Source organism: Fusarium mangiferae (genome assembly GCF_900044065.1).
Source record: "Fusarium mangiferae strain MRC7560 genome assembly, contig: FMAN_scaffold003, whole genome shotgun sequence".
Lineage (NCBI taxonomy): Eukaryota > Fungi > Ascomycota > Sordariomycetes > Hypocreales > Nectriaceae > Fusarium > Fusarium mangiferae.
This window is the reverse complement of record NW_024573923.1, coordinates 1,414,524-1,440,828: the sequence shown is the minus strand read 5'-3', so window position 1 is coordinate 1,440,828 and position 26,305 is coordinate 1,414,524. Positions and strand designations below refer to the sequence as shown.

Sequence of the window (26,305 nt, the reverse complement as noted above, 5' to 3'; positions counted from 1 at the left end):
TGTAATTTTTTTTTTGGCGACTTATCAGAGACATACATTTGATTGGCTATCGGGTGCATTAGCTCATTCACACCAGCCACATGAAGCGCCACATTTTCGTTCATCGGGTTAGCCGTCATGACTTCCCTTGAACGACCGCCGTAATCCATTGCAGACAAGGTATATTCATTCAGCAGATCGTTGATACGCAGGGAGAACTCACGTACAGAGCTTATAGGGCGACGGCGACTTCAGCCATACCATAAACTGTACATGAAGCAACTCATGTCCGCCTTGTGTTGATGAGTGCTTACCTACCTTCATCATGGGAATGCAGGGCCCCTTAACTGCCCAAGCGCTTGTAAGACTTTCTTTAGCCCCAGCCCTTGAATCTTGCTATCGAATTACTGACGCTGTCAGGGCCGGTCTCCTTATGACGATGTTGTTGAATGGGATGATGATCATGACGAGCTACCAAATGACTCTGGCCAACAATATGACCATCGAGGCCGTCCCATCAACACTGAAACGAAAAGAGTCAACAGAGACATCATTCGTTCCCATAATGAAGTTATGCTAGTTATTGGCGTCGCTGAGCAAGAGAGTTCAACTACAAATCCAGAGGCCGAGTCTGATAAACGTCATGCCATGTATGAGGATGACGTGGGCACAAACCTTGCCTTCTCGGCCCTTCGTTGCGTGGACGCTGCCGGTGCCTTTGGACTAGATGGATTCCGTCAGCGAGTCTTGGTATGTTGTTGAAAACCTTTTCTGTTCTATATGCTAACTAGGTGCCTTACCATGGCAGATTTACAAACGCTATTCTCACATCCCGTTTTGGGATTTGTATGCACAGTCCCGAAGTACCTTTTCTATCTCCCAAGATCTTCTGCCTGGTGCTTCCGTAAATCTTTTCGGTAATTACATCGACCGACAAATTGCTATATTGTGGCGCGACAGGCCCGACAGGATGTTTGCTCGTCGACTGTAAGCCTCTCCCCAAGCCAGTTATTAACCTTCACAGCTTACAAGCAATAGCGCCCATGAAGTCTGGTCATACGTTCGGGTTCATCTAGAGCTATATATTTCTCTGCAACGGCTTGGCCTGGCCTCAAGCACTAACTGGCTCCCAAGCCTATCCTTCTTCGTCCCATTTACTCAAGATTCGCCAATTCCAGCCCCACCACCAGCAAAGGATCTTTCTTTCCAGTCTCTTTTACAGTGGGTTGGAGGCTTGTGCATATGTTCGACGCCGTTCCTCGTCTGGGTAATGTCCCAGAGACTGATCCGTGACTGGAGACCCCAAATTTGGGCGAGAGTATTTCGGTGGTTACCGAACACTGGTTCTCTCCCTGGCGTGACTAACAGCTGGATGCAAGCCGACAGGTCTGGAGAGCACCGGCGTGCTCGGAGCACAATCGACGATGTGTCGCCAATACGGCCGATCGACGGACAAATGCCCAACGATACAGGTCCAGTAGAAGCTGTTCGGCGGCCAAGTACTTTCTCGGCGCGTGGGGATGACTATGCAACTGACGAAGAAGATAATGAAGGGCTTAGTGCCACCTTGATCAGCTTTGATGTCGAAGCCACTGCTGAAACCAGCGAAGCACCTCCTGGACTCTGGAGCGCCGAATTAAGACCAAGTGTTGAAGCAAGGGGAGCGCTTATGCCTACAAACACCTACTGCGATACGATGCTGACGCAGCTTCCCCCTTTGATTGCCTCACATATCTTTACTGATGCCGTTTTGAGATTGGTGACTGCACCGTGGGAAGCAACTGCTCTGCGGTTGATGGCGCATAGTCTCCGCCAACGGTTTAATCTCCCAACTCATGACGTTTGCGAAATTAATCTTCTCAGTCATCTCGATTTGACATTCGCTATCAACTTTCTCGGCACTCAATTGCTGCATTTAGCTTTGTGCGGAGAGATTTGGGCAGCCTTCACGACAGTGGCCACAGTTTTACACACAACCCCTGACGAGTGGCGGGAAGCCGAAGCCGAGGAGCAGGAGAAAGGACAAGATTGGACAGATGAGACTATTTAACCAAGGCCCGATAACCCCAGGTTTTCATACCACACAGCATATATCAGAATGCGCCTGTCCAATAGGAACGATTTGACCATGAATTCCATATGTTTAGTCAACACTGCGTAGTTTCAACATTGACTTGCTTGCGTTCTTTGATGTTCTCAACCGGGATCTTGACCTATAAGGGGAACAGGCCTGGCATTGGACGGATTGCTTTGTCCCAATCGTTACAGTCAAGCCGTGCAAAACGTGTGTCATGAAAAGATAAGTTAAATAATTGCATGAGAGATTGCGTTGCAGCCTCGAACCGGCTGAGAAACCATGATGCACCATGGGTGTTTCAGAACAACTTCCATGCCAGACTAAAGGTCTAAGTGACTGGCTGAACAACCCATTTTGATGCGCTGCATAGTAGAGATGCACGCAGAGGCTAAGATACCGGGAAATGGGCCTTAAATATGGATGTATTGTTGAGGGAACGTTGCGATCCGATGAGTCGCAAGAAGTCCCATACTATCGTCCAATATGTTTTCGTTACAGCTAGGATATACACAGCAATATAATGCTGAATTCATCATACCTTTAACAGATTATCATCACGTCCAATTCCTCCAATCTGCCCATGTTGTGGAGTTACCGTTATAAGTATTGATTGTAAATTTGTTCAGCACATCGATCCTAAGCGATAAAAGACTTGGGTTTTCTAGAATAAGCTTAGGATAAGTTTAGGATACCTTTGGCTGAGTTATCTTGACACCCTATATTAAAGTCTTATGCTTTCTTGCTTCCCGAGGGACTGGGAGGAACAAAGCGTAGGTAAGTTCCAGAACAGGTCTAGTGAGTGGTCTTCGGAGGGTTATATATATGACTAGAATATTCGATTAAGTTCAAGGACAGATAGTCACAGGAAAGTGATGCAATTTGTATCACTTAGAAATTGGGGTGCTTCTAACTCAATCGTAGTCAATAGTAGACGAGTACCAAAGCTAGCACAATAACATGAGGCAGATGCGGTACAGGTTATCCATACAATACTTGTTAATTTCCTTGTCGTAGATCCCAGTTTAAAACTCATGTCTTACGTAGTTAGCCTTGTACAGTAGCTTGAGCGTCATTTCTTGCCCCTCATGATCATGGATGTTTACCCCCCACCTTGACTCTTTTTGATGATGACATTTCAACTGCTACTTCAATTTCCAAACCAACCTTATTAGCAACCACCCGAATCCTATAAATGAAAAACCAATTCAAGGATATCAATTGTCCTGCAAATTATTGAGCAATGTCTGAGCGCACTGTCCTTATCACCGGCGCTACCGGCCTCCTGGGTCGTGAGGTCGCTACAACGTTCGGCCTCAAGAATTGGAATGTCAAAGGCACAGGCTATTCTCGTGCAGATGGAATCAATACTTTCAAGGTCAATTTAAGCAACGAGACGGAAGTGGGAGAGTTTCTGGATGAGACCAAGTTTGCAGACCCTTCCCTCTATGGATGCTATGCCAGTAGACTGACATTACTACCTACCTTCAGACCACAGGTTATTGTCCATTGTAAGCTACCTGGTATGTTTCATTCGTACAGAGACAGAGACTAATCAATTACACGCGAAAGGTGCTGCTCAACGGTTCCCAGACAAGGTCGACAAAGACCCCGAAGGTGCCCGTGAACTCAACGTCGCTGCGAGCAAGGCACTCGCTAAGCTGGCCGCGGATAGAGACATCTTTGTCATATATATATCAACCGACTACGTGTTCCCTGGCACGCCGGGGGATGCTCCATATGAAGCCAACGCCAAGCCTCAACCGACCAACCTTTATGGCCAAACGAAGCTGGACGGTGAGCGAGCCGTCTTAGACACGCTGAAGCTTGTTGGAAAGGAGGGCCTAGGTGTCGTTCTTCGAGTTCCTGTCCTTTATGGGAACGCTGAAACGCCAGCCGAGAGTGCGGTCAATGTTCTTATGGATGCACTATGGAAGGCACAGACGCAGGGAGCTGAAATTAGCATGGACCACTGGGCAATTCGCTATCCTACGAACACAGAAGACATCGGTAGGGTCTGCCACGGTATATCTCACCCTACTTTTAGCCACCAGGTTTCAAAACCACGGTGTCATTTGGACGAGTCTTGCCAAAACTCTTCGAAGGTAAACAAGTGCGCAACAAGATTTCGCTGACATTAAGCACAGATATTTCTGTCAAGTACCTCGACACTCCAACTGAGGAGCGATCTTGTCTTCCTCAAATTCTCCAGTTTTCCTCTGAGGATCGAATGACGAAGTATGAGATAGTGACACTATTTGCTGAGATAATGGGCCTGTCAACGGAAGGGATTAAGCCCAACACGGAAGGGAATGACCCAAATGCCAGTGTACAGCGACCTTATGACTGCCACTTGAGTACAAAGGCACTGAAAGATCTGGGAATTGATGTTTCAACCTGCGACTTCAAAGGATGGTGGAGACGTGAGGTTCGCGCATTTCGCAAGTAATAGGGAGCACTGCCAGCAGAGATCGCTGCATTCCGGTGTGGGATATGTAGCCTCAAGAGCAAAAGTTTCAGATGAGACCAAGGGTGCCCTTGAGTCGTGCTTGGTGGAAAAAGGGAGGATGTCTTGGATGCAGAACATGACTGAAGACACGACGTATGAAGAAACCAGACCACGAAACTATCACTTCATTATTTCATTCGTTGAACTGAAGAATGATAAAACAAGACTATGGAAAAGTCACGGCTTGGTCATGATTTTGCCAGATCATAGCAAGATATCAACTCAGCACGTTTCTGTTCGTTCGGAACTCTTTCGTGGAACACCTAATTATCTAAGGTAGTTAGTGTTTAAAACATGTTTTGTCCGCCGCAGAAGGTATTTTCGAATTCTGCTGGCAGCAGCAGCAGCCACATAGTGCAAGGGGAGTTGCATATCTCAATAAATTAGCTAGGTACCTAAATAGGCACCTGGTTAAGGTAGAGAGCTGGCTATTACTCGGTCGTGAGCCGCGGTGTCTAAATAGCTTGGCATCTCAAGCATCAAAGTCTACATCCAACGACGGCCTTTTTTTTTTTTTTTTTTTTTTTTTTGTAAATCCGCCCCCATTCTAGGACGTATATATGCGTTCTTGAACACTGGAATGAATGTCTAAAGGGAGCAAGTTGCACCTCGGCCCTTAAAAGCCTGGCCTCATACCAGAGACTCACCTCTTGCACCTGGCCACATACCATTGCTGCGATTGAGCGGGCTTTCATTGAATTACCGAAAATCGAGCTTTGTCTAGGGATGAGTCTGCACTTTCTCGTCAAGTCATGTGGTGCTTGCTTCTGTTATTATGGATGCTGACTCCCGCCCCCTTCGGCGCCCTCGCCTTGCATTCTCGTCGACTGCTTGTTCAAACTGCAAAAATTGTGGCCGCTGGTTGCTCTCCTCGCAGCATCTCCTTTGAAAAAACTTGCACGATCAGCTTAACCCAAGCTCTTATCCAACATTAGCAGTCAGCATTGTTCACCTGGTGTGAACGCATTTTGAGTTTCGGTCTCGTATTATCTGGATACGAAAGCAATCGTTTGCTGATCATCGAATCGAAAATTCACGTTCTCATGGATGCTGTTAAAAGCCATCGGCTGTTATTGTCGGTCGTTTCCTATCATTTATCAACTTCCGTGGAGTAGACGTGCCTGATACGAAAACACCTGCCTACCTGCTACCTAAAATCAACCCTGTCGGCGATCTTAAGCGACGACCTGCCCAATCTTGCAACAACGGCTCGATCCGAAAACCTTATTGGGCGCTTCAGGTCCTCAAAGGGTCCGATAGGGCTGCATCAGTGCTATTCAAGGGTCCATTCACCACTGCAGGACCAAATTCGTTAGCGGCAGCACCATTAGTATGTCGTCGTCAGTGGCGGTCGCGGCTGCCCCATTGCAATTTCATGACTACTTGCAGTTCCCAATCAATGATACAAAACCACCAATACCGGACTTCTCGAAATTTAGAAATTTACGCGGGAAAAGTGTGTGTGCTGAATCTCGAAAAACATTTGAGGTTTATGCCGACCCGCCATCAGAAGGAGCCCATCTTGCCGAGGGGGATTGTTATCCACGGCTTGACTCTGACTCACCAACATTAGTCGCGCGAACCGTTCGACGCCGGTCCAGGAGTGTAACTTCGTTATTAACTTTATCGCGCGAACGAAAACTTGTTGAGCCGGTGGTGGTCCCAGCGCTGCCGTCCCCTTCAGTCTCGGTTTCAGTTGGCAATCGCGGAGTCGAATTCTTGAAAGGTCTCGCGGGGAGCGTTACAGGGGTCATTGGCAGCCTCTCTCCACGAATTGCGCCTGCCAGCGCTGCTAATGGCAATGGGCCCAATAGGCACCGTCAGGATTCGCTGTGCTCTGTGCCTTCGATCATTCGCTCCCCGGTTCCGTCAGTACTGGTGTCGCCGTGTGCACAAAGCTTCGTTGGCGCATCAGGCAATTTAAACTTAGCTCCAGCAGAGTCTCAGACCGCGCCGTCGCCCGCTGTCCCACCTGGCCCCAGTAGCCCCCTGGCAAGTCCGTTATATGTTCTAACGCCTAAAACTACGAATATCCCACCATTCCTTTCGAACTTAGCTCCGAAACCTCTACCTCTACGATCACCAAATTTGAGCCAAGAGTTCTCACGCAGCACTGCACGTCTTACTGGCCGTGACCGCAGTCGAAGTCGAAGTCGAAGTCGAAGTCGCAGCCGAAGTCGTCCTCGGGGCCCAGACTTGTTCAAACCCCTTCCACCGACATATGCTTTTGATCTGCCAGCTCCAGAATCACCTATACTTCGTACCGTGCCGTCTGCGAGCGATATTGCCAGATTTAAACGTCGCAATCTACATGCCTTGCGTATCAATACTGAAACTGCCGAGCGCGCTGCAAAAATCGAACGAGAAGACCTTGAGCGCGAGGAAGACGAGGCTGAACGCCTAGCCGCCCGTCTTGAGGCTGAGACTGATCGCATCCTCGCCGAGCAGAAGAAACGCGACCTAGCCCGCCGCCGAGCGCAACTGCCGACTCCATCCCCCAAATTTCCACGATTTCTTGTTCTTGACAAGTTTTCATTTCTCTATCGCACTCGGCGATCGAATGCTTTGACAAGCCAAGCCGGCACGCCAAGCCCAGGGGCACCAACAGTCTTTTCTCTTGATCTCAGCCGGCCTACCAGTCCTGAGGAATCTTCATCACCAGGAAAAATGAGTTTCATAGAACAGGGTGGTAAAGGTATCGTGCCAGGTACTGACGCCCCAACTTCGGCCAGCAATGGAGGTGAGAGAGTAAGTTGTATCCCTAATCCTTGGGTGTGCTCATTCAGATTCTAACATGGGTTTTCTCTGTAGCGCGTGTGCGTACGATGCCTATCATCAGTCATCAATCTTCCCGTCAACACTGATACCTCTCCTGTTGATATCCTCTACTCGACCGCCAACCTGACCAGCCATGATATCGACCCCAAGGCAAGCGTGTTGATCGAATGCTACGTTGAACTTGGTCTCGAACGGCGCCTTCGCCGTTATGAACGAATTCGTGACGTTATGAATTCTTGGGATCGTGACCAGCAGAACTCCCTTCTTGTTGTCACCAATGATATATCACAATCCGATGACCCTGATCTCGATATGAAGTCTGTCCCACGAACCCCAACCCCTCCCCCAGGCTTCACGCTGCAAATGTACCACTCTTCCAGGCCAGGTAAATGGAACAAGCGATGGATTACCTTGCTGGAATCTGGTCAGATGTTTGCTTCCAAGAAGCCTGATTCAAAGGCTTCGGATAAAGACAGTACTGTCCTGTGTCATTTATCAGATTTTGACATTTATACACCAAGAGAGAGTGAGGCCAGACGTCATTTAAAGGCCCCCCGTCGCTTTTGCTATGCTGTTAAGAGCCAACAGAAGACATTTGTTTTTCCAAACGGCGAGAATTTTGTTCATTTCTTCTGCGCTGAAGACGGAAAGCTTGCCAGGCGTTTTCTTGAACTTGTGCAACGTTGGCGAAGCTGGTATCTTGTCAATAAGCAGGTTGACTTTGAGAAAAAGGACAAGCCCCCGCAACTTGCCATGCACTTAGAAAACGACACGGTTCCCAAAGCCATTTCCAGACCGAAGAGTTCTGCCACACATAAAGGGCATAGTACGCAGGTTTCTGTTGACGAGACGCCATACACCATTGGCGCTTTCCAGCCACTTCTTGATATGGACCGCTTTGATAAACCCCTGGAGGAGTTCGGCAAAGATCTAGAACAGGACAAAACAAAACATGGGGATCATGATACTGTGTTTAAAAGTGGACTCGTCCGGAAGGCGACCTGCAAACAGCCAAACGTATTAACATCGTCCAAATCAATACATCAAAAGCATAGGTCACCGCCAACGCCTCGAGACGAGTCGCAATTCTCCTCTACGGGGCTTTTGGGTCAAGTATACGAAGAGAAACGCAAAATAGCTGAACGGGCGCCTGTCGTCAGCCTCCCCCCCACCAACGCGGCTTTCACAAAAGGAGCCTCGCTCCTGGGCCAAGGGTATGAGCAAAAGCGCAAGATCTCTGAGCGAGCGCCAGTCAACAAAAGTGTTCCTTCAACAAATGCCGCTTTCACAGAGGGTCCTTCACTTCTCAACGGTGGTGTTGTCTCGCCAACGTCTCCTAATGAGAACATGGCAGATTCAAAATCATGGTTTCCTTTGGGAACAGATCAGTCTTCTCAGCCACGCTACCGTAGTCGATCTGTCCGAGATCCCAATAGGCGTCCTACCACTTCTGATAAGGTCCCAGATATGCCACAGCCGCTAGTAAATCTTACCAACAGCTTCCCTGAGCCGCCTCGCTGGCGCGAGAACAAGGGCCATGGTGTAAAGGCCCCAGCCGGTGGTCCCTTAATCAGTCTCGCTACTGGGGGATCGACGAACAATTCATTCAACACTCGGAGTGCCTCTGGTCTTGTTGGGCAGTCTCGACCTCTGCCCTCTTCTTCGTCCATGACGGTTGTTAGCCGTCCTCGGAGCCGGTCTATCGCAGGAACCCAACAATCGCCTAGCCATGCTCCTCCTGTTCCTCCTTTGCCAATCCGATCGTTACGTCGAGAAAACACTGCGCCGCTCGAACAGTCTCGTGGCCGTGATCCTCGTCCGCGAGAGCCGTTGATTAATCGAGCCGGGGCGATGGGCTTCTCGTCAAGGAATTAAACAGAGGCCGGAACCTTCCTTACTTCCTTTCACAAACGATGGGCTATTGAAGATGACGTTAAACGCTTATGCAGTCATGTCCAAAGAATAAACGTCCCTCAATCATGACTTTGTGGCCGTCTTTACGAATCAGAATATTACGTGCGGCAGTGGTACATAGTACTGGTTTGGGTGAACAGGAGTGGAAGCGGTAAAGAGAAAGTAGTGCCAGGCTCGGGCAGGGACTTACGAGTTATGTCTGGTTTTGCCGTCATGTGTTCCTTTTGCCGTTTTCCTGAGTTTTTGTTCGGCATGACTTCTTTCTTGATCTTCTATATATCCTTGAACAAGAGCAGAGGCTCGCATTGGTACAAGATGGCGGGTTCCATCTTTTCCTTGAAGAGTGGGTTTACCATACGTTTTATGATATCAGCTATCTTCTTCCATATCTTCTCAATTTGATTACTTGGGTCATCGTACGCGCCGCTGGTCTATACGGCGGTGACACATCTGCCACTTTCGCTCTGAAATCAACCTTTGGAATTCGGTCGTCTATCGCACCCTTTCCTTTTGCACTCATGTATGGATATGATTCAATTCAGAGCTTTTAGTTTACTTGCTGCGCTTGTAGATCTTGGCAAGGAAGGCCTCGAAAACAGTTTTCTTGAGACCATCATTCTCATCGATGTTAGCAATGCGCTCACGGATTTGGCCGACAACTTTCTCTTCATAGTCCAGATAACGCTGCTCAAGATTGAGGTCATCGTAAAGCTTCTTGACGACCTCCTCCTTCTCATCGTCCTTGCGGCCATAGTTTTCCTCAAGAATCTTTCGCTGCTCAGGGGTTGCTACGGCCAGGGCCTGGTTGACGAGCCAAGAGCACTTGTTATCCTTGATGTCGGTGCCGATCTTGCCTATATGCTCAGGCTTGCCGAAGTTGTCAAGGTAGTCATCTTGGATTTGAAAATACTCCCCGAGAGGAATGAGGATATCCTCAGCTTGCTTGAGGTTGCTGGGAGTGGCGAGGTTGAGCTGGTGAAGGGCGAGGGCGACGGGGAGGTAGAATGAGTAATAGGCGGTCTTATAAATGACAATGAAACTATACTTCTCAAGAGGGAAGTTGTCGAGGTTGACATTGTCTTCAGGAGCGGTGAGTAGGTCGCAAAGCTGGCCGAGCTCTGTCTGAAAGGTGGTCTCATGGAAAAGCTCGATAAGATCGACGTAGGCCGGGTGAGAGCGGAAGTACTTCTTGAGAAGGGTGTAAATGGCGGATTCAAGCATGAAGGCGTCGTTGATAGCTATCATGCCAACACCCTCTTGGCGGTACCAACAGGGCTGGCCACGGCGGGTAATGCTCGAATCCATGATGTCGTCGGAAACGAGAAAGAAGGCCTGGAGAAGCTCCGTCATCCAGCCAAGCGTAGCAGCTTGGAAATACTGCTCTTCGGTAAGAGGCTTCTCGAGGAGGAGGGAGACCGAGTCGGGGACGGACATGCCGCGGTTGCATTTTCCACCGAGAGGGTTGACTTCGAGAGACTACGAAGCTGCGTGTCAGTTCAAATTGGAACTCAATATTTACTAATGAACAGCTTTCATTCTATACTTACTCTTTTGTACCAGTCGAGCTGCTCTTGAGGGAGCTTGTAGGAGCGGGCATGGTCGAGAAGAGCCTCCTCAAGCTTGGGGTAGACGGAGTTGAACTCCTGAAGGGTAGTTTGTTGAGCCATCTTCGCTGAATTGTGTCAAGTGAGCTACGTGTGCGCGCTGGAAAGGAAAAGAAACCTGGAGAGTCCGTCTTTGGGGAGAAGATGAAGAAGGAAAATGAAACTCAGAAGTGGGAATGACAGACTGATCTTCGGAACATGTACGATAATTACCGGACAATTATCTACTTATCTCAATAGACTGGGGTGTCTTTTTTAAGAGGGGATTTGCTCAGTGCCCCTCTTCCTTTACTCGCGAATTGGGGCAGGAGGGCTGTGGGCGCTTTGATTTGCTCGGTGAGGCCAAACAAAGGAGGACCCCGGTTAAGGAACCAGTGAAGTGGAGGGGTACTAAGCCACTATCTACTAGTTAGTACCTTATAGTAGGTACAGGTAAGGCAGGGTTAGCAGCTACCTAAGGAGGTAGGTGGGGGTGCTGGGCGGTGAGAGCAGCTTGATTACTAAGGTAGGTACCTATGTACTGGTTACCTTACCGGGCCACTACCAATCTTGAGGTCGGTGGTTGATGAAGGAAGCAAACACCGAACTCTGCAACTAGCGAGGCCGATGTGTGTTTAATCTTAAAGGATACACATTTATTGAAGTTGTCAGTGGCACCTCAAGGGCTCAAACGTAAAGTCTCGAAACCCCTCAATGGCAAAGGATCCGTTGAAGTTATTGATAGTACCGTATCTGGCAGAAATCCAATAGCTGCGAAAAAGACGACGGACTAGTTAGTACTAAGTTATTGGTTGTCTGAGGTTGGAAATTGTTGTTATTGGAGGGTCGGAGTTTTTGACCAGGTATCCTTCCTAGGTAGGGAGGAAAGAAAACTCGGGACCTCAATCCTAAATGATGAAAAGACTTAGGTAACTTAGCATAAGTTTAGGATATGTTTGCTAACTTTAGGATACATTTTGCTAAGTTTATTTTGACATAAACCCCGTATTAAGGCCTCATGTTTTCTTGCTCCCCGAAGCCTGTACAAACTAAGTCCGTTGTGCCTATATTCGAAGCATTATCTAGGCCCCTGAACTCTTCAACGCCATGCCCTTCCATGGATGCCTAGATCAAGCCTAGCCGTTGGCTTCTTCTTTATATTGGCTGATCCCTTGTGGCACAACATACTTGATCCGATCATACCACTCTGTATCATTCTCTTGAATCACGGCCAATGCGTCCAGCAGCGCTCTCTCTGATGCACCGTCCCTCATCATCACCACGATGCACGCAGCGTTGAGCTCTGCGTTGCGAAACCCTCGGACAAAGGTTTCCACATCGTACATATGCGCGAGTCGAGTATGCGTCGGCGTACTGTCCAGTTCTCTACACTTCTGGATTGGCGGGTATATTATCAATAACGTCTCATCGATGACGGCTGCTGACATGCATCGGGTAGAGGAATCTGCACTTGTACATACCTGGCAGTCCTGGCACCTCTCTCCCACGGACTTGACATAGTTGTTACACCTCCTACTACCCCAACGATGGCTGCAGGGCCAATGCATGTTGCTTCGTGAAGTCTCTTTCTTTTGTGGCTCAGCCGGAATATTTGATATAGAGGTGTTGCTAACGAGTTCACTGATCTCTTGATGTATGCTCAGCCAGAAATTCAGTCCCCTTCTCGAATAAATGCCGTGTGCACTCGCTCTTATACTATGTTTCGCTCGGTGACGAAGCTTGACACGGTAATGATTCGGTTCGCACGTGCTGCAGAGGATTGTGCGAGGTTGTATCGGATACTCATTTTGTGAGACGTCGCTGATATTCACAGCCGTTCGAATGCTGTGATACATGTCCGTTGACTGAGAAAGCAAGCCAATCCACCTGTGCAAGAGAGCCAAGTGCTGGATCTGTGGCTTTTGACGAAGGCGAAGATGTACAGAACCACCGCAAGGGCCCTGCACTCTCTTTGAAGGGCAAAGTGTGAGCAGTAGTAAGCTGTGTACTATTCAACGCTGACTCGATTATCAAGGCACTGCCGGGTCTGGCTGCCGACACATACTCAGAGGAGATGGGTAGCAGAGGCCGGCCACCAGGACTCAATGAGTCCCGGAATAGAGTTGACAGTTCAAAAGTTACTCACTAGAGCCTATGCTGGAAGCATGACGGTGCAGGAGTAATCGTATAGACTGTTCTAGAGCTTTATTACAAACTTAGCGCTCCCAAAAAGTCGAACCGGCATCCTCAACATCTTATACACAGTGTTCACCTCCTCTTGAGTCTTGGATGCCTCCTCAACTTAGCATGCCACACTAAGCTCAGGTACAACAACCTATATGTTTATTTCATCCTTGGATCCCAGTTTTTATCCAACTTTTCTTCCCTCAGTCTCTCAAGCCGTTCCGTCAAATTATTGTGCGTCCAATGCATAGGTCCCCTATCCCGCGCTGCCTCAAGTGCGTCGCAAACCGCGTGGTAGACTTCACTGAAATTACGAAAAATGTAGTCAAGTGCAGCAGTAAGAAGATTATCCACGTTGTACCTTTTCTTTGCCTTCTCGATGTACTTGTTGACCCGTTCGTACGTGATGCCATCCATCTCACGATATTTGTCAAGCAAGTATTGCGCGAACTCGATGTGGAGATCTGATGCCTTCACCTCATTGTCTCCAAACTGCCTACCCATTCTCTTGAGAGTCAATTAGATGGTGAAACTCTGGAAGCGGCACTGTGGGGTGAGTGCCCGTGGATGTATTGCCCTTACCTCGCAGTCAACGCATATGCTTTTCTTGAGGAACACATAGTTGGGGCATTGGACTTCTGGTGTCCAACACAAGATGCAAGGGAATATCCGAACAACTCTGTTGATATTCATTGTACTCCTCCGAGAGACCCTAGAAGATTGGTATCAAGTTTGAGCAATTCTCAGGGAAGGTTGCCAAGGGTCTAAGAGATGTGAAGTAAGATGGTCGTGCAAATGAAGAGTGAGCAATTCTTAACAGAGACTGAAGTATTCATTGCCTTGATAGATTCGATTGATGTAAGTAAGGAGAATCTGATAGTATAAACGGCGATAAAGCTTGGTTTTTATCCTTCAACTTCACCCATGTCTTCTAGCATCTCTCCATCGGTTAAGCTAGCAAACAATTTCACACAGATATGAATAAAACTCTGTATCCATAGATGCCTTGATGAAAAACTCGAGTGGTTTCACCAAGATTTCGGAGTATTGACTGATCTTACTTTCTACTGGCGCTGCTGTCGTACAACATCCAACGTTTATGAGTGTAAGTGGAAAGAAGGGAGGTGGCTGCAATATTGGTTCAATGGTCCATGCCCAAATTCTCGCACATCGTAAGATACGGCCATGCCCTAGACAGTTCAGAATTTAAATTGTGTGTAACAAGTGACGGTTCAAGTTCAACGGCTCGGATTCATACCTGGCGATATTCCTTTGTGTTACCTTTGTTGTACCCATCATGCATAGTGCGAGTATACAGTATCTTTCTGACAAAAGCACTGTCTATGATGCGCGCCCCAAGTTGTTGACATGATGGGCTGTCAAGGCTTCGCGGTCACGCTCATGACACCTCCCAACTTCGCATTGGGACCGCCAACAACGCCCGAATCCTGGCTATAACTCACCAGGTGGCGGCCTTCAAAAATCTTCATTCCAGTGAACATCCACCGGTAAAACACACGAGGCCAGGCGTTCCCAACTTCGTGCCGTAACCGACTCCCGTCTGCCAATAGCTACCCCACCAACCAACAAAACAGCAAAAGATGGCACTCAGTGTCCACGAGATCTCCCAGTTACGTGCTGCCTTGCAAGACGCCGTCGTCAAGTGTTCAGAAAGATGCTTGTATCAGTCATCCAAATGGTAATCAGTTTCACCAAGCTATTATTAACCATGGCGCATGAACTAACATTGTCAGGGCTGCTGAACTGCTCAATGCGCTCCCCGAGATCGAAGAAGACGAAGAGAACATCAACCCTGCAGATCCCGGACACGGCTCTCCGATATTCGCTGCGAACAGCGATCCAGAGGAAGCAATTCTCGAAGCTAAAGAACTTAGCAAATATCTCTTAGCCAAATCTCTCTTCGACTGTCGAGAATATGACCGTTGCGCTGCTGTGTTTCTGCCAGACTCCCTCCTTTCAAGTGTTCTTGCCTCGCGTGTAGACAGCACTTCAGCATCTTCCACCACTATAAAGGGGAAGGGGAAGGCGTCCAGAGCTTCGTCTGTGATGCCACTGCCAAAGCTCAGTCAGAAGAGCCTGTTCTTAGCACTATATGCCAAGTTCATGTCCGGGGAGAAGCGCAGGAATGAAGACTCCGAGATGGTTATGGGCCCTCAAGATCTTGGTACGATTGCCAATAAGCAATTGCTTGTAATAGGTCGATTCTTAGCAACTTGGTTCGAGGAGAGGACAACGGAAGACGATGAAGTACTGGGGAGCCAGGGATGGCTCGAATATTTGTGAGTGCTATTCTTGTTGATTTAGTGCTGATCGACTAATCACAACCTACAGATATGGCATGGTGCTAGCCAAAGAGAAGAACGATGACAAGGCACTGGAATATTTTATCCGAAGCGTGCACAAGTACACCATGAATTGGGGCTGTTGGTTGGAAATGACGTCGTTAATATCTCGAGTTGAAGATGTGAGTCCCCCATGTAATATCCTCGCTTCTTTTCAATCGCTAACACCTTCCAAGTTGAATCGGATATCCAGACATTGTCCTCAGAATATTGTCTCTTACATGTTCCACCTGCACACCTCTCTAGAACTCTACCAACAAGGGCCTGGTCTGGCCAATTCTCTTGAACAACTTCTCTCGATATTCCCGTCATCGTCTTTCCTTCTCACATGCAATGCACTCCTGGCATATCACGCCAAGGACTTGATGGCTGCTGAACAGCACTTTACTCGACTGCTGGCACTCCATCCACATCGGCTAGATTCTCTCGATCATTATTCTAACATTCTCTACGTTCTCAATCTTCGCCCAAAATTGGCTTTCCTGGCACACCTATGTTCCAGCGTGGACAAATTCAGGCCCGAGTCTTGTGTGGTGATTGGAAATTATTATTCTTTACTATCGATGCATGAGAAGGCTGTCCAATATTTCCGTCGTGCATTAACGCTAGACCGGTCATGCTTGTCAGCATGGACGCTAATGGGTCACGAATATGTTGAACTTAAAAACACCCATGCGGCAATAGAGTCGTACCGCCGTGCAGTTGACGTGAACCGCCGGGACTATCGGGCCTGGTATGGCCTTGGTCAAACATACGAGATGTTGGAGATGCATACATACTCATTATGGTACTATAAGAAGGCTGCTGGTCTACGACCATGGGATGGAAAGATGTGGATGGCTGTAGGCTCATGTCTACAGAAAATGGGCCGAGAACGGGATGGTATCAAAGCCTTAAAGCGAGCTTTACTAGCTGATGCTTACTATGACGTGGGCAGCAGTTTTGGTAGCGGTGATCTCCTTGGCAGCCGGAGCGCCACGGGTCATATGGACCCCGACATCCTTCTGCAGATTGCGGTTATGTACGACCAGCTTGGTGAAGAGGAAGAAGCCAGGTCATACATGGAATTATGCGTGGCCCAGGAAGATGGTGGAGCTGCAGAAGCTGATCCGGCTGAGTCCATTGCTATTCACAACGACTCTCCACCCGGCTCAGATAATGGTGCCGAGGGCAACGAGAACCCAGGGAACGAGGGAACCGGAGTCACGGCGGCGACAAGCAAAGCGCGCATGTGGCTGGCAAAGTTCTCAATGCGCACTGGAGATTACATAACGGCCTCTCGACTTGCGGGAGAGTTGTGTCAGGACGGTGTTGAAGTGGAGGAAGCAAAAGCACTTGTGAGAGAAGTTCGGTCTCGGATGGAAGCGACGGGAATGCTCGACCCGCTGAGTTAGCAATATCAGCAAGGACAAGTACATACCTAATCGTGTATTCAGAAGTGTGCAGCTAAGGATGTTTTTGGTTGATGAGAATCTGCATCACGTTGCTCGATGAATGTTCAAATAAAGATGGCTAGTAAATAATGTTATGCAGAGAATACATTCACCACGAGTAGCCACTCGAGAATACGCTCGCAGTTGCATGATCTACTATGTACCTATTTAAAACTTCCCCAGATCTACCAACGATTGCATCATCGATCATTCTCCCGAAAGCTGCACTTGTAAATGGTACTCCCGTGATGAGAGTTGAGGTCGGCCCGATGATCGAAGTCTATCCATGCACTATTCACACTGAAGTATATTTACACAGATCGGTAGTCAATACCCAAGAAATGCACGTTTCAGTACCCGAACTCATGGAACGATAATCGCGGGAATCGTGCTAAACCAAGCCCAAAGCTCGGGAACCCCTTGCTATAGCGGGGTCTTCCTTTTGTCTATGACTGATTAATAGATCGTGACAATTATGGAAGCAAGTCAAGAGCTCACATCACTCTAGCTAGTCATCATACAAATACCTCAGTGCAAGATAGCATCCTAAAGTCTCAGCATTGTCTTACTATTGCAATCTATCCAGATGCCATGTGCTTTCGTGAGTAGTCTCTGGAGAGATGTAAGAAGCAACTTGACTCTTCTATCTAGGTTAGAAGCAGCTATGGCTTATATAGCTAAGCTAGACTTCCTGAAGGTTCATTAGGTTTACCTGGTTGGCAATCTACATCTAGCAAAACATACAAACATAACTAACAAACATAGCAAATAGCAAGGGAGAGAAGCAACAAGTCTATCCAACAATCTCCCACATCATTGGTGTCAATAATACAGTTTGGTCTAACATTGCTTTCACAGGAGTGATCACATGGCCAAAGCTGCAACACCAGCCAATACGAAAGCCCCAAAGCTTCCAGACACCTTGTTCGCAGCGGCTGAAGGCACAGAAGCCTCGATAGTACCAGTAGGGTTGACTGGGGGTGGGGCAGCTCGAGATGGAGGAACAGCCGGTTGTCCGGGGATAGAGAGGGGAGGAGGAGGCGACTCTGGGACAGGAACCGAAATGTCAGGGGGTGGAGGAGGTGGCAGGGTACCAGCAGCTGGAACTGTAGCTTTTGTTGGAGAGGGCTCAGATGGAGGGGGAGGGGGAGGAGGGGGAGCTTCTGGGATAGGAACAGTAGACTTGGGGATCGCTGGTGGGAGAGAAGGCTCAGAGTACGGGACTGTAGCTTTGGTAGGAGGTGAAGCCGGTTTGCCAGGAGGCAGTGGTGGTGCAGGAGCAGATGAGGACATCACCGGGGGCTTGGGGGGCATTGGCTGGCTAGGGGGGGCCGTGGGATAGACGACTGTCCCAGGGGGCTTTGTGTTCTGCGTGTAAGTGACAGTACACGGGCAGTCTGTCCTTTATGTCAACTGAAATCCAGAAACAAGTAGATAGTCATCATTACTCACTTGTGATGGTCAAATAAGTTGGCTCTGTGGCCGTGTAAGTGAGGTTTTTATGGCGAAACGTGGTAGGTTCCTGTTATAGTCTTAGTCAAGCTGAACTCAATTCGCATTGTAGTTCAGACTCACAGGACAATAGAATGAGTGGTCAGAAGTGATAGTGGTCACGAGGGTCTCGGCCGTGCTGTGCTCCGTTTCGTTTTTAAAGGGTGGTTTTGGGACAGGCGATATCATCGGAACAGAGCCAGCAGCAACACTCCTCATGAGCACGACAGCTGAGAAAGCCTTGTAGATCTTCATCATTGATGTTAAGTTTATGTGTGAGTATGGAGGCCAAGGACGGTTTTAGGGAAGATATGAGGATGTCAAGAGAATGTAAAACCACTCGATTGTTCAAGACAACCATGCAACTTTTATATTTCGCAAACTGACATGTGAGGGCATATGGAAACCACCGAATAACCTTCCAAATCAAGAGGCTAGGGGATTTCCGAATATACGTGAAGGACGGCAGACCCCGATGTGAGTGTAGGGCCGAAGATGGCTCTATATGGATGCAGAGGGGGCAGAGGGTGGGACAACGATGTGAAAGACTCTCACCAAATCGACATTGTCCGTCACAGAGCTTGCTTGGCTTTTGTAGACACAAGATGAAGAATCATTTAACCAAATTATCAATATAATCACGCTCAGGTAAACTCAAATGAAGTTCAATCCTGCACCAGATTTTATACAGATGTTTTGTGGGCGAGCAAAGTCTCATTGAGACGGTGACGAAGTAGACGCGATTTGAAGTTATGATATCATTTCTCGTTATTGGACGATGTCAGTACCTTCGGCATCGGTGTGCGCCTCTTTCAGCTGCATAAAATTTCAATGAGCGGCGAGTCCGTTCATTCACACATCATTCTGGGTTTCGGGTGTTTGTTTCAGTGCTTTGGATTGCATATACGCAATAATTTCAATGTTACAAGCTAAGAAATTGAAAGTTGGTAATTGGCATAGTAAAATAACTACCACTGCCACTGAAGGTGTTATACGCAACAATTAAGAACTGCCCAATACACGCATATCTTCGATTCTATATAGTTAAGTACCTAATGTTGTGTGATGAAACTTATCTTAGGCCCCTATTGTTCGAAGGAAAGGTAAGAGCAATAGGGTAAAACAGCTAAGGGTGAGATACCTAGGTAGGTAGTCAAGGAAACGGGCCCTTCGTGCTGACATCGACATTAGTAGATCTCTATCAAAGATCACTAAACTTTTGTTTTCCCGAGTTCAGATCCCCAGGTAATTGTTTGGTGAAGCTTGATGGCGTCGTGTGTTCAAGAGTCTGTGATTACAAGACTCGGGCACAACTGGGACATAACCACAGGAATCGAGATGAACTATCCAAACATGCGAGAATAGCCTAGAAGTATAAAGCTATGGACAAAAGAAAAGAAAAAAAAAAAAACATCACCACATAGATAAATCTATCAATGCCTATCAACAACTTTCAGTAGAACGGAGTTCGTTAGTCAAGGTCACGTGTCGGTGCACGAAGGAACGCAAGTCGTCACAAGATTCAATTCACCCCACCTCCAGTACTTCATCGTCATATTCACGACCTCACAGTGAACTTTTCGCAAACTTCTTTCTTACTCTTGACAAATACGTATATCAAGGGAAGCTTCCATTCTACACTTCAATGAACGCCGAGTATGAATCTCGGAAGACACATGCCATAACTTCTTCACTTTATATCCAGCACCCCCCTCCTACCTGGAATCAAAAGTGTTGACAAGTCAAGCTAAGCGTCTAATATGGCCCATAACTCTGCTCGATTTCAAACGAAATTTGGACTAGCTTAAGGGTGTCAGAACAGAAAGATGACAGATTCTTCTGCTGTTTAAACTCCCAACATACTATGCTCCCACCATCCACCGCTGGTTGTTATAGCCTAACATAAGGTGACAAGACCGCGCAACAAACTTTCCTGGCACGTTGAAACTGACCAGCAAAGCACATGGCTATGTGCGGTCTCCTCTCCAGCCAATTTCGGACGTGAAGGAAAAGCACAGACTTGATATCTTCAACTGATCCAGCAGAAGTCAAGTCGCAGAGGTCGACTCCTTGACCCTGAGCTGCCAAAACCATGAGCTCAACCAGAGAGTCTTCAAACCTCCACGACCATCATTGGGCGCTATTGAGATAAGCTCAAACATCATCACAAACCACAAACCCTTCTCAGTCACCCAGGACTCGGAACGTTCCAGTGTTTCCAAACTTTCTCAACAACGACCGCATCTCAGATGAGGCATTTCTTACACACTCAGACACTGCACTACTTTCTTGGCCATGAACCTTGTTCTAGACCTCAAAACCAACACGATAAGAGGGAGACTTGCCGGCCGATGTGTGAGGACAGACTTGAGCTCGGAGTGGAGATTTGCTCTTCGGTAACGGATCAGATCAAGTACCTTCGGCCTCGCTTCAGAGATCACCGGGTTGCCGGCCGGTCTCCGAAATTGTGGACCTTTCCACTTACTGCTTGATGTTTTCCCAGCATCTGAACTTCGCACATTAGTTGAAGTAAAGTAGCGCACGCAGGTTCGTGCATCTGACCAACCGAATTTTTAAGTGTGGAAGTTATTGACAGAGTTGAAGTTGTGATCCGCTTTTTGAGGACGATTCACCGCTCACTGGTAGAACGCCTGCGTTTCTACGTACAATCCGCCACATGGGACTAAGAAGTTATGTGTGTGCGCATGAGAGAGGACTTCTGACAACTATTGTTAAAGGAAAGATCAAGTGGTAGTGACATGAGGCCTAGCCTCTTCTGCATGCAGCAAGAATTGGTCTGGCAGCTACGATGACTCGCAACGACGAACTTTCCGCCGACATCGCTGGCTAGACACTAGATTTGGTTCGAATTTGGCGAGAAGAGGACATGTCATCGACGACGTAGCATGAGGCAAGATACACTCGATCGTGTCTGATCGAGAACCAAAAGCTCGTTCAGCCCCAGACTTGGCTTTTGCAAAATCCTTCACATGCATAGTCAGAGCTGGCTAAGGGCATTGGGATCGACAATCAACAAAGATTGGTGATGTGAACGTCAGACCTCAGAATGGAACTCCACGGGCCTATAACAGCCAGTCTTAACACACTTGCACACCGTGGCACACTCGCTTCTTGGCTGCAGAACGTGCAGAACGGAACCTTCTCGGGCTAGGCCAACGATTTGAGAGGGAAGCCAAAAACCGCGCGGCGCAAAACCTTTCATGACAGTTTCGTACTGTGGGCAACGGCCTAGACCACCAAGACGGAAGAAAGTCCGCGACGTTTTGAACGCACCAAGAAGCGATTTTTTCGTTTGTTCCCACTCCGTTTAGACAAATCCATTAAGTTCCATACTTGTCTAGTGTAGGGGCCTCAGGCACAAAACCGTGACCCATAATCCTATTTTGCACGTCTCCTCGGCCAACGCAACCTAGCATCATGGCGCAGTTATCAACAAAGCATTCTCGCGAATACCCAGCAAGCATTGGAGGCATTAGGACGCCAGTATGTACCATCATCGGGTCGACTCCCACCTTGCCATCTCGTGCCGACGGAGAACCCCATTGCCAGCGTTATCCTTCGGGGAATGTGACGAATCATTGTCCCAGTACCTTAATCGCGAATCGCAAGGATGCAGGCTTCTTCAAAATTACCTTGAGTTGATTATTGGTGACGCGGCAGCCCTACCCTGACCCCCATTGTGATGGATTTTTTCAGTCTGTGGGTTACTCTACATAAACAGGGTCAGGAGCGTGGCAGACTCGGGGCAATTGATCGCCAGGCACAGCAAACTGTCAGAAAGTTCTTGGTTTGCATTGTTGTCGTCGCGACGTGGCAACATATACAGGGCTTTTCTTATTCATCAAAACCGGGCCATCGTCAAGAACTGAATCATGATCTTTTTGAAGGTCTCGACTCTGCGACTAGGCCCGGGAGAACCAAAAGATAGTAACCGAGGGAACAGATCATGGCGCTCGCGTGCACTTTTTTCTCTTTCTTTTTAACACTTCCTGGCATCCTTCAACGGTGCATTGGCTAGGAATGTCGAGTCGTTAGTGTCCGCACCGCGAAAAGTCTGTTCGCCTTTGCAGACTCAGAAAAGCCGCAGTGGCTACGATTATTGAATCAGTCTCCACGTGTCGGTAATGGATACGTAAGTTTGAAGTCGCGGAAGGGAAAGCCACATTGGTGTCAGTGGCCCAGCCAGCCGTGCCAGGATCTCAGAATTTTCATTGAAGTCTCAGGTCATCGATGATGCCAACAAGCGAAGCTAAGTGCTTGCATGGGACCAGACTATTCCCGGCAGAGTGCCAGCAGAGTCCATAATTTTAACCGTAAGAAAATTGTGTTCTGGTCCTGCAGGTTTTGCTGACGTGCACACCGGTCAGCTTGCAAAGTTGCAATGAGCCCTGCCCAACCCAACGTTGGACCCCTGTACGGTACGTTTGCTCCCGTTATCCGACAACCTGAAAGAGAAAGGTTCCTCACACCCTCCTTGCGTAGAGCAGATTTCGAAACAAGCCTTTCAAGTCCAACCACATGGACGCCTGTCAGGTACCAGGCACCGGTGGTAAACAGCTAGCCAATGGGAGACCAGAACCAGCTAGTCGAATCAAGCCAAGCTGCAGCTAGAAGAAAAAATAGAGCGATATTATGGGACCTGACCCCTCCCTTGCAGGCTTAGAGGGCACAGTACTGTACAGTACCGGTAGTGTAGCCGCGGAACTGGGTGGGAGCGGCTACGCTGAATCGCTGACAGACGCCTCTTGTCTCTGGTCTGCCGGCTTCTTGGCCCAAACTGGTAGGGACAGCATTGCCTTAGTCCCATGTGAAAGAGGACCCAGAAGCTTGTCTTTCGAACCGGATTTCCTCTAGATGGCTGGGGCCCCTCTGACTCTGGATTTGTTGTACTGTGCTGTACAATACTGTACTGTATGTGTCCATCTCTTGGATGCTTCATTTGTTGTCGCGCGCTTACTGTGCAGTGAAACAACGCCCCCAAGTCACAAAACGACAATTGAGATGAAGCCCCCATTGACATAAATTGTTTCATTTGCAGACGACGAATGAGCGACGAGAAGCGATTGGTTTCTCAAGTCGAAGACAAGATGAAAAAAGCCACAAAGAAAGCGTTGAAACAACGGCCTGGCCTCCCTTTGTTCTGAAAGCTTAAACATAGAAACGGCCCGCACTCAACAAGCATCCCCCGGACCAGTCAGGAGCAGCTGGATGAGCCCACACCCACACCACCAGAGGGACACGCAATTCACCGTACTATGATACATACTGTCTGTATGTATGTACGTATGTGCTCGTGCTTGTACTGGGGCAGATGAAAGGTGCAATGGAATCACTGCAGAACTACTGGTGCGGGGAAAGCAGAGACTTTGTTGGTATCACCAGGCCTGACCTAACTTACCTATGCATAGGTAAGTTCGGTTGCTCTGAGTAGAGCACCGTGTACGGATAGTTCATTTCTGCTTTCTGTTGTGAACTGTTGGCCGATAAAGTGGTTCCGCTCACATCGAAGTCACATCCACACTTATAACTCACCCCCACAACACCACCGGGATGGCTTTTGCAAAGCCCGTCGGGACAAGTCAAGCCAAGTCAAGCCAAGTCATCCTAGCCTCACCCTCCTCGTGTGTTGACTCCACTGAGGCGCTTGAGCGTTTTCCTTGACAAATCTGATCTCGGCAACCCTAGTCTCCTCCGTATAGTACACCATGTCTTTGGGTTCTGTCGTGTCCAGATATTGTTTATAAAACGGGCCTTCCTCTCTCCTTTCTCCAGATGTTTGCCCTGATCAACACACACAGTCCTTCCGTTTCAGATTACACTCTTGTCTTCGGACGATCATTCCTTTGACTCAAAGCTTCTCATTCCTTTTGGAGGCACAGTCTATCACGATCCCTGATCAACTTTGAACGAGCTAGTTCTCGACCACCAACTCACTCCATTACTTCGGAGTATCACAAGTTCTGATTCAGTCCTTTATCAGACGCTACATAAAATCAATACTCTTGTCTTGACGACAATCGAGAATTCTCCCTACAAACACATCCCCATTACAATACCCAAAATCACACCGCCAACATGAAGTTCGCTACTGCTCTCGTCGGCCTCGTCGCCTCTGCTACCTATGCCGCCGCTGCCTCGGTCACCTTTGTCACTCTTGATGACAAGGAACGCACCATCATCTTCACCCCTGACCCTGGTTATGAGGGCCCCGAATCTGTTACTGTCAGCTCGGCCAAGGAGGTTACTGTCGACTTCCCTGACAAGTACATTGGCAACTTCTACGCTGTCCAGAAGGGCAAGACCGATCAACCCGGCATGCTTGGTGAGGTCACCTTCGGCGGCTGGAACGGCAAGACTTATTTCGATGTCTCTGCCATCGTGGACCCCAACGACAAGGACAACGTCAAGCAGATGTGGCCCAAGTCTGCTGCCACCCCCATGTCTGGCTGCGAGACTTTCCCTTGTGACAACTGCTACTGGCTCCCTGACGATGTCCAGACCAAGGTCACTGACGAGGTTGACCTCATCACCACCCTTGGAGACGGCGCCAGCCCCTACAAGGCCCAATCTAACTAAACGTCCATGTCGCCAGTTCACCGGACGGCCCTTGACTTCACTTCTTCACCACCCCCCTTTTACACTTTCACGCTGCGGCGTTGAACACCGCGTTGACGATGATATGAATCCCTTTCTACATTACACTACACGATTCTCGTTTTACATACCCCGAAAGATACCCCTCGTGTGTTGCAAAAACCGAGGCCTTTCTTCATAGACCTTTGGGCTGGAGCAGGTGGCGCTTATGGATGGATGTATGGATTACACAGGCAAGACAGGACAAGGACAAAACAGTACTCGAGTCACATTCTTTGGGACTCTTGAATACAGAGCAGCGTCATTCTTTCCGTGCTCTCGTAGCATCACAGGCTTGATGTCTCTTGTATCAGCAAGAGAATTGAGGCTGGCACTCGTTCTACATTCTTTGAACATCTTCTTACACTCGTTGGAATCTAGACCATGTCTGGAGAGACTTTTACATATACTTCTTTGTACAAACTTGACTCAGGGCGCAAAAGCTCCTTTACAAAAAGATGAGGTTCTCCCTTTGGGACAACAAATTTTTAGACTTTAGACCTGGACATATAGACTTGAAAACATAGATTTTGACCTGTGCGCATCCAGCATTGTTTGATACTTCCATTTTGAAGAAGAATGATTTGAGGTTGTGTTGTGTGCGTAATTGGGTGACCAAGCCACAGCCACATGTAAACTTGAAACAAATTGCCGCCCCTGGCCTTTTTCCTTGTCTGGACGACCTCGTTATTTGGAAGCCCGCCGAGTGCCAACTACTGTTGTTTGGTTTCTCACCGTCGCCTGACAGAAGAGGAGAGAGGACACGTCAGTCACGCATCACGGCCTGATGTTGTGTCTGCAGGAACAAGGTTGTGCCTGGCCCTGGCCGGAATGTAACATGGCCTGCATGGAGTCTGATCTAACGTAGGTACAGTCCAGTACATACAGTGACCGACACTAGGTAAGGTAGGTTGTCTGAGTTGGCGCTGATTGGACACCGTGGGTAATAAGGCTTGAATGAAAGGGCCAACGGTAAAAGATGAGGTTGCGCTGCTTAATGTTTCTTCTTAGGAAAGCAAACAGGAAATACGGAGTAGCCACTACTGAATTGAGTTTTGACTGATCGCGTTGCTGTTGATCACCCTGATTGAATATAGATCATGCACCCTTGCGAAGTATGATTATCCCAACATTGAACCCGCGCTTCAGCCAAAACCGGACAGACCCGGTCGCGGGAGTGTCACTGTTGTTTCCGCGCCTGTGCTTGTGCGACTTCGGGAGACTCTGTCCAACAAACATGTGAGTCGCATATAAAAGCTCAGACTGTAGACCTGTTTGGTCTGTGCCTTCAGGGATTGGCTTTATTGATGTGCACAAGGGATAATGGTACAAGGGAATTGTCA

The 26,305-nt window shown here is 48.3% G+C and overlaps 8 protein-coding genes across 8 annotated transcripts; 5 read left to right on the top strand and 3 right to left on the bottom strand.

Annotated features, from left to right (window-relative positions):
* Positions 1-304: 304 nt before the first annotated feature.
* Positions 305-2,029, top strand: FMAN_04639 (uncharacterized protein; the record flags this gene model as incomplete). The annotated part of the gene is made up of 4 exons (XM_041828629.1): positions 305-340; positions 400-729; positions 788-966; positions 1,018-2,029. 4 exons carry the CDS (start codon positions 305-307, stop codon positions 2,027-2,029), a joined length of 1,557 nt encoding a protein of 518 aa, XP_041679473.1.
* Positions 2,030-3,296: 1,267 nt separating this feature from the next.
* FMAN_04640 (uncharacterized protein) lies at positions 3,297-4,502 on the top strand (the record flags this gene model as incomplete). Its single annotated transcript, XM_041828628.1, has 4 exons — positions 3,297-3,481; positions 3,545-3,564; positions 3,626-4,063; positions 4,108-4,502. 4 exons carry the CDS (start codon positions 3,297-3,299, stop codon positions 4,500-4,502), a joined length of 1,038 nt encoding a protein of 345 aa, XP_041679472.1.
* A 1,392-nt stretch (positions 4,503-5,894) lies between these two features.
* Positions 5,895-9,215, top strand: FMAN_04641 (uncharacterized protein; the record flags this gene model as incomplete). Its single annotated transcript, XM_041828627.1, has 2 exons — positions 5,895-7,310; positions 7,374-9,215. The coding sequence occupies 2 exons, from the start codon at positions 5,895-5,897 to the stop codon at positions 9,213-9,215; spliced, it is 3,258 nt and encodes a 1,085-aa protein (XP_041679471.1).
* Positions 9,216-9,806: 591 nt separating this feature from the next.
* FMAN_04642 (putative farnesyl-pyrophosphate synthetase) lies at positions 9,807-10,921 on the bottom strand (the record flags this gene model as incomplete). Its single annotated transcript, XM_041828626.1, has 2 exons — positions 9,807-10,730; positions 10,802-10,921. The coding sequence occupies 2 exons, from the start codon at positions 10,919-10,921 to the stop codon at positions 9,807-9,809; spliced, it is 1,044 nt and encodes a 347-aa protein (XP_041679470.1).
* Positions 10,922-11,973: 1,052 nt separating this feature from the next.
* On the bottom strand, positions 11,974-12,356 carry FMAN_04643 (uncharacterized protein; the record flags this gene model as incomplete). The annotated part of the gene is made up of 2 exons (XM_041828625.1): positions 11,974-12,211; positions 12,319-12,356. The coding sequence occupies 2 exons, from the start codon at positions 12,354-12,356 to the stop codon at positions 11,974-11,976; spliced, it is 276 nt and encodes a 91-aa protein (XP_041679469.1).
* Positions 12,357-14,622: 2,266 nt separating this feature from the next.
* On the top strand, positions 14,623-16,778 carry FMAN_04644 (uncharacterized protein; the record flags this gene model as incomplete). The annotated part of the gene is made up of 4 exons (XM_041828624.1): positions 14,623-14,720; positions 14,776-15,321; positions 15,374-15,506; positions 15,561-16,778. The coding sequence occupies 4 exons, from the start codon at positions 14,623-14,625 to the stop codon at positions 16,776-16,778; spliced, it is 1,995 nt and encodes a 664-aa protein (XP_041679468.1).
* Positions 16,779-17,681: 903 nt separating this feature from the next.
* FMAN_16070 (uncharacterized protein) lies at positions 17,682-18,563 on the bottom strand (the record flags this gene model as incomplete). Its single annotated transcript, XM_041828623.1, has 3 exons — positions 17,682-18,214; positions 18,270-18,339; positions 18,393-18,563. 3 exons carry the CDS (start codon positions 18,561-18,563, stop codon positions 17,682-17,684), a joined length of 774 nt encoding a protein of 257 aa, XP_041679467.1.
* Positions 18,564-24,404: 5,841 nt separating this feature from the next.
* Positions 24,405-24,905, top strand: FMAN_04645 (uncharacterized protein; the record flags this gene model as incomplete). The annotated part of the gene is made up of 1 exon (XM_041828622.1): positions 24,405-24,905. The coding sequence occupies one exon, from the start codon at positions 24,405-24,407 to the stop codon at positions 24,903-24,905; it is 501 nt and encodes a 166-aa protein (XP_041679466.1).
* Positions 24,906-26,305: the final 1,400 nt, after the last annotated feature.